Source organism: Eptesicus fuscus, chromosome 6 (genome assembly GCF_027574615.1).
Source record: "Eptesicus fuscus isolate TK198812 chromosome 6, DD_ASM_mEF_20220401, whole genome shotgun sequence".
Classification (NCBI taxonomy): domain Eukaryota; kingdom Metazoa; phylum Chordata; class Mammalia; order Chiroptera; family Vespertilionidae; genus Eptesicus; species Eptesicus fuscus.
The window spans coordinates 34412307-34419572 of NC_072478.1; the positions used below are offsets into that span (position 1 = coordinate 34412307).

General features: G+C 43.1%; 1 protein-coding gene across 1 annotated transcript; it reads left to right on the forward strand.

Annotated features, from left to right (window-relative positions):
* Positions 1-6460: 6460 nt before the first annotated feature.
* On the forward strand, positions 6461-6770 carry LOC129149315 (ATP synthase membrane subunit K, mitochondrial-like). Its single transcript, XM_054716940.1, has one exon. The coding sequence runs from the start codon at positions 6497-6499 to the stop codon at positions 6659-6661; it is 165 nt and encodes a 54-aa protein (XP_054572915.1). The 5' UTR covers positions 6461-6496; the 3' UTR covers positions 6662-6770.
* Positions 6771-7266: the final 496 nt, after the last annotated feature.

Sequence of the window (7266 nt, forward strand, 5' to 3'; positions counted from 1 at the left end):
AGAACTGTCACTCTCACCAGCTCGTTACTTGGGCCTAAAACCAAGTGCACTAGGAGTGAGAGGAAAGGCAAATCCGTGTTAGGTGCGTGGGAAAGGCTCAGGGCAAGTTAGTGTTCATGCAACTCCCCACTCACCCCGTGTCAGTTCCAGACCACGCACCTTGAGTACGGGGACCCCCCGCACCTGTGGCCACGAGGCACCATGGTGCACACTTTCTATAGACCAGCTCTAAAGTCCTGAGATGGAGAGGGCCTGGTTCAAGGCCTCCTAGCAGGTTAAAGGCAGAAGTCTCTGACTCCACCACACTGCGTCCTCTCACCATCCCCAGCTGTCCCCCGGACACCAACAATCCTGGGAGGCCACCATCATTTCCGGGAAGCGGCACCAACATCTCAGCAACTTCCTCATGTCTAACAACCTAAGCCACTCTCCCTCCTTCGACCCCCTTCACCTCTCTGTGGCAGTCCCCATTCTAATTTCGTTTTTTTCCCCAAAAAACTCAGACTTCCCGCTCTGCCCGAGGCTCCCCATCTCTCAGGATTGTTACATACAGGCTTTCTCTTTTCTGAACAAGTTCGCTGCCCATGTGCCCTAACAGCCTCCTCCTTCGAGTCTGCATTCGTTCCCACCACGGCCCTTGAAACTTACGTAGCAAGTGGACCAGTTCTTAAGTCTCCATCCAAATCCTAAAGACTTCTCCCACCAAGCGAGATGGTACCTGTTCTTTCCCCCTGGGGCAGTCTAAACACGCATCTTAAGAAATAGACATTTATTGCCAAGACAATTGGAGATAAGGAAAGATCATCTGTCTGCCCAAATGGCTTGGGCTGGGCCTGAGTTGTGGCGTTGTCAGAGTGATTTTAGCACAGACCCTGCTAGGCATTAGGCTCTTACAAACTCCAGATAAGGCTCTCGTTTTTATAGGGCTCGGGGAGTGGAAGGGAAGACGGGGAATTGCATGATAGTTGCCACTGTAGATAAGGAGAATATATATTTTGTTTAACCAAACTTGTCCTTCGTCTAGAAACTCCAGTGAAGTAGCATCCATCAAACCCTTTTCTGATTTACACGAATACCTGATCCCCCGATAAGGAAAAGTGTAAGTCAACACTGCTCTGTTGTAATTAGGTGTTACCTGCCCAGATACTGGACTTTTTATCTACAGATCCTTTTGCAGGCTCCCTCCAGTTTATCTGCCTCATAGGTGTGACCAAATTGTCGTGTGTGTGTGTGTGTGTGTGTGTGTGTGTGTGTTGTGTGTGTGTGTGTGTGTGTGTGTGTGTGTGTGTGTGTGTGTTGGCTGGTTTCAAGGGTCCATTCATGAATATGTCCCAAATGCCTCAGAGGAGTAGTGACTTGGAATCCAAAGAGTAAAAAAGGGAGGTGGCAGGAAAATGATGGATCTATTTAATAATCATACCAAAGCCGCCTCCAATTGTCTGCTCTTGGAGATCTGGTCTGCTATCCATCAGCCATAACACGGGGCAGCCAAAACCCAGGGCTGCCCTGATAAGAGGCCAGCGATGCAATAAATTATCCCACACCTCCAGCCTCAGTTTCTCCTTCTATGAAAGGAAAGTTATATCCACCACCATGGAGCTATCATGAGGATAAATGAGCTGCATTACGCCAACTGATCTTAAAACAGGAAGGCTGGTGGATTAAATAAAGATTTACAAAAAATTATGTCCAAATGATCGTTATTTATGATGTGCTTCATGAAGCTAATAGATGATACGTGGAAGGGACTCCAGAGAGAACATACTTCCAGTGCCTCATATTCCAAATTTTAAAAAATAACAAGGAACCTCCCCCCTCTCCAACTCAGCTGTCAAGTCAGTACCCAGGGAATACAAATTCAGGCTGCAAGTCACTGGTCACTCCACGTCCACCCTTCTAGCCCTGAAAAGTGATGCTTAGAATTTTCAGCAATGCAGAGAAGTAACGGTGATAAAGCGTTAAGGAACGTAGCAGTACTGGGAATACGGGAGGAACACTTTGTAAAGCCTCTTACTGTCTAACCACTATGCTATATGCCTGAAACCAATACAAAATAACATTGAATGTAAAAATGAGAATTAGGCCTTCGCTGGTGTGGCTCAGTTGGTTGGAGCTTCATCCTGTGCACTGAAAGGTTGCAGGTTCGATCCCTGGTGGGGGCGCTGACTGAGTTTGGGAGGCAACTAATCGATGATGTTTCATGCATCAATGTTTCTCTCTCTCCCTCTCTCTCTTCCTTCCGCTCTCTCTAAAATCAGTAACACACACACACACACACACACACACACACACACACACACACAAAACAACACATATCCTTAGATAAGAATTAATAAAAAATAAATTAATTAAATTAGATTTTAAAGTTAAATTATTTTAACTTCAAGAAAAACAAAAAAAATGTCGGCCTGGCTGGTTTGGCTCAGTGGATAGAGCATTGGCCTGCGGACTGAGGGGGTCCCAGGTTCGATTCTGGTCAAAGGCATGTACCTTGGTTGCAGGCACATCCCCAGTAGGAGGTGTGCAGGAGGCAGCTGATCGATGTTTCTCTCTCATCGATGTTTCTGACTCTCTATCCCTTTCCCTTCCTCTCTGTAAAAAAAATCAATAAAATATATTTTTTAAAATGTTAGCAGAATACAAAGTAGTACACATCTTGTGACTGCAACTATGCTATATGTGTGCATGGGAAAAGCAATATTTCAAAATGAATGAAAACAGTTGTGTTTGGGAGTGGGTTTTAGTTTAAAATTGGGTCTCCAGTGTTACTGCTTTGTTACTAGTTTAATAAAAAATTATTACGTTTTCTTTGCAAGGATCCACTCCCCCTGAAAGCAACACAGAAGTGCATAAAGTGCAAAAAATATAAGTGCCTCCCACACTCTCACTCCCCAATCTCCTAATCCCATTCTCTTATGATAACTTTTCTTAGACACAAACCTAAACCTGAATGTTTGTATTTATGTGTGTGTGTTTTTCATTGGAGAGGGGGTGGGGTGGTGACTCTAAGGTATCAGTATTCAACAATTAGGAACAAATCATTCTGTGACAAGCCATTGAAGGTGGGTGCACGCTCCATCGGGAGCCCCGAAAATGTGACTTGTGGAGTGGGGTGAGAACAGAGTTCATTCACCTTGCGAAGGGGAGACTTTACTCCCAGAAAAACACTGACTCAGCCTGGCTCCTCATGGCACAGCCTTTCTGCCCGAAGGTATCAAGTGTGTTGGCCTGTGGACTCGGCCATCACTGGCTTAGTCAGAGGCCAGCTTGATGGGGGGAGGCCCTGGGACATCGGTGAGTCAGTGTACATGAGTGACTTGAGAAACAAAATCATAAAACTAGAATTATGGGGATAGAAGGTGGAGCAGGCAGGCATGATGTCCAACATATTGTTGTTATATGAATGAAAACTATTCCTAGGAAAACCCACCATCCTTCATGACTCAATCCAAACACCATCTTTATAAAATATTCATTTATTCTCAACTCTGGGTTTTTATAAGGTACTGATCCAAACTTTGAACAGGGTACTTTCATGATATGGTGCCCAAGTACCACCCCACGTATGAGCAGTTGCTATTTACACATCATTTCCATCAACACACACCACCATCCGTCAACCCAAACTCTTACACTTATAGCAGGTTCTTCATATTTACAGTTGCCAGATTTAGCAAATAAAACCACAGGATATCCAGTTAAATTTGCATTTCAGATAAACAATAAATCCTAAATGTTTCATTTAATACTTAGAATATACTTAGACTAAGATATGATTTGTTGTTTATCTGAAATTCAAATTCCATTGGGTTTCCTGAATTTTATCTGGCAACTCTATCCAAATGCTATATTACATCATCATTTTATCTGATAATTTTATTTGTTTATAAAAGCATAGCCTGAAGAATGGGTGCCACCAACTCAGAAATAGAAGCTTCCTTAGGAATATTTACTACAAATAACAAATGATCTCTTTTGAAACTTCCAAAACTTGTCATAATCTTAATACTACCCAGCTTCTCCGAAAGCATCCAAAAAATCCCTGTCAAAATGTACAAACTCAAAATAATTCCTTGCACAGTTAGTCAGGAAGATGCAGTGGTACCTCATTTAGTCCTTGAAATAAATGGCACAGATATCTTACCAGTTATCTCTGTTTAAATATCTCAACCATGTGTTGTATAACTGTGGATAATACTAGGCATCATCATTGTAACTAATATATATATATATATGTGTATATATATATATATATATATATATATATATATATATATATATACTAGAGGCCCGGTGCACAAAATTCGTGCACGGAGGGGGGTTGTCCCTCAGCCCAGCCTGTACCCTCTCCAATATGGGACCCCTGGAGGGATGTCCGACTGCCCACCGGGATTGGGCCTAAACGGGCAGTTGGACATCCCTCTCACAATCCAGGACTGCTGGCTCCCAACTGCTTGCCTGCCTGCCTTCCTGATTGCCCCTAACCACTTCTGCCTGCCAGCCTGATCACCCCCTAACCACTCTGCTGCCAGCCTGTTTGCCCCCAACTTCCCTCCTCTGCCGGCCTGGTCACCCCTAACTGTCCTCTCCTGCAGGGTTGATCACCTCCAACTGCCCTCCCTTGCAGGCCGGGTGCCTCCCAACTGCCCTCTCCTGCTGGCCATCTTGTGGTGGCCATCTTGTGTCCACATGGGGGCAGGATCTTTGACCACATGGGGGCAGCTATATTGTGTGTTGCAGTGATGATCAATCTGCATATTACTCTTTTATTAGATAGGATAGAGGCCTGGTACAGGGGTGGGGGCCAGCTGGTTTGCCCTGAAGGGCATCCCGGATCAGGCGGGGGTTCCCTTGGGGTGTGGGGTGGCCTGAGTGAGGAGCCTGTGGTGGTTTGCAGGCCGGCCATGTCCCCTGGCAACCCAAGCAGAGGCCCTGGTATCTGGAAATTATTTTCCTTCTACAATTGAAACTTTGTAGCCTGGAGCGGAGCCAAGCCTGGGGCTCCCTTCGAGGCCGAGGCCGGCAGCCATTTGTGTTGGGGTTATAATTGAAACTTTGTTGCCTTAGCGGGTGGGCCCGGTCAGGGTGTGTGGAAAGCTTTGCTTCCCCTGTTGCCACTGGCAACCCTGGCCTGCTCTCTCAAGCTCCATTCTGCCGCCATTTGTTTGAATTTGTTTACCTTCTATAATTGAAACTTTGTAGCTTGAGTGGAGGCTTAGGCCTGGCAATGGCAGGCGGAAAGCTTGGCTTCCTCTGTTACCTAGGAAACCTTGCTCTCTGTGGCTGTAGCCATCTTGGTTTGGGTTAATTTGCATACTCGCTCTGATTGGATGGTGGGCGTGGCTTGTGAGCATGGCTTGTGGGTGTGTCGGAGGTATTGTCAATTTGCATATTTGTCTATTATTAGATAGGATATATAGTTTATAGTTTATAAAAAACTTTCTAGTTGTGTTGTGCAATGGAATATAAGAATCTTCTAAGGCAAGCATTTATCATCATCACCATTTTTAAGTGAGAAAACTTAGTTAGTTTATTTTTATTTTTATTCACAGGGATACTTTGCCTAACAGGAGGAGCTCAGAGGAACTGTGTATCTTATTCAGCAGTAGCACAGTGAGTAAGTAAGAAAACCAGGTCTTAACCAGGGTCTTTTGATTGTAAATGCTGTGCCTTTGCATCTCCACACATCCCTGATTTAAAATAAAAAGTAGGTTAGTAATACACAATCTGTGCAGAAAAATCAGAAAGTATGGATTAGGAAAAAGAAAAATTTATAAATCACCAAATATGTCATCACTCAAAACAACCACTGTTAATATGTTAGAATTAACTGTATCAATTTCCAGACATTTTCCAACATGAATAGATAACATGGGATCTACATACATATATGTGTGTGAGGTCAATTATACATATTATATATATACTAGTAGCCCTGCGCACGAATCCATGTGTGAGTAGCTTGCTGCCACTTGCCTCAGCTAGCCACCAGGCCACCGCCCCTGGTAGCTCTCCATTGCTCATAGCTCGCTGCCCTGCCCTCCTGGAGCTCCTCCCCCCGCACCCCCCCTCATAGCTTACTGCCCTGCCCCCTCTTATAGCTCTCCGCCCCCTGCTTGTAGCTCGCCCCACCCTCCTGCTGATCCTTGATCCGGTCGTTACGCCTCAGGGCGTAATGGATAATTAGCATATTCCTCTTTTATTATATAGCATATTCCTCTTTTATTACACGCGCACACACACACACACACATATATATATATTTGTGTATATATATATATATGATCTTCCTGCTTAGTCTATATTTACCACACCTTAGCTAAAGTGAGCTTTTCAAAATATCTGATCATGTGATTCTCTTGATTAAAACTCTTTCAAAGACTTTTTATTTTTCTAGAGATAAAATCCCAAATCCTTACCATGGGGGCCGAGGGGTAGCTTCATACATTGAAGGACACAGCCTGCGGAATTCGTGCTTTTTAGCAAGATTGAAATCATGGCAGGTCCAGAAGCTGATGCCCAATTCCAGTTCACTGGTATCAAAAAATATTTCAACTCTTATACCATCACAGGTAGAAGGAATTGTGTAATAGCCACATATGGAAGCATTGCTTTGCTGGTTTTATACTTCAAGTTAAAGTCCAAAAATCTCCAGCTGTGAAAGCAACATGAAAAGATTATAAACTGTACCTCATCTGTTAATTTCCCATGCCTGGAGAAGCTAATGTCAACTCATCATGTGATACTCAATGTGTACAATAAATTATGAACCTGGGGGAAAAAAAAATCCTTACCGTGGCTTACATGCCCATGAACTGGTCCAGTACTCTCTCCTGGCTCATTGTGACCCAATTCCCTCCCACCTTACACTACTTTTTAGCCACATTGACCATCTTTCATCTTTGTTAATCCAATTAACAAACATAGTATCTCATTTATGTTTTAATTTGCACTTATATAAAATATTAGTGAAATTTAACTTTTTTACATGTTAATTGGCAATTTTTATTTCTTTTTGTGTGTGTATGAAATGTCAATTCATATCCTTCTATTGGAGTCTTGTCTTATTCTTATTTGTTTGTAAGAGCTTTTTATATATTTAAATGTTGACCCTTGGTTGATATGTAAGTTGCAAACAGTTTCTTCCTGTGTCTCATAATAGCTTTTTGCCATAAAGAGTTTAAATTTTTTATCTAAATGAATCTATAAATATTTTTCTTTATAGTTTCTATCTTTGAAGCCATGCATAGAATGATTTTTCCTATC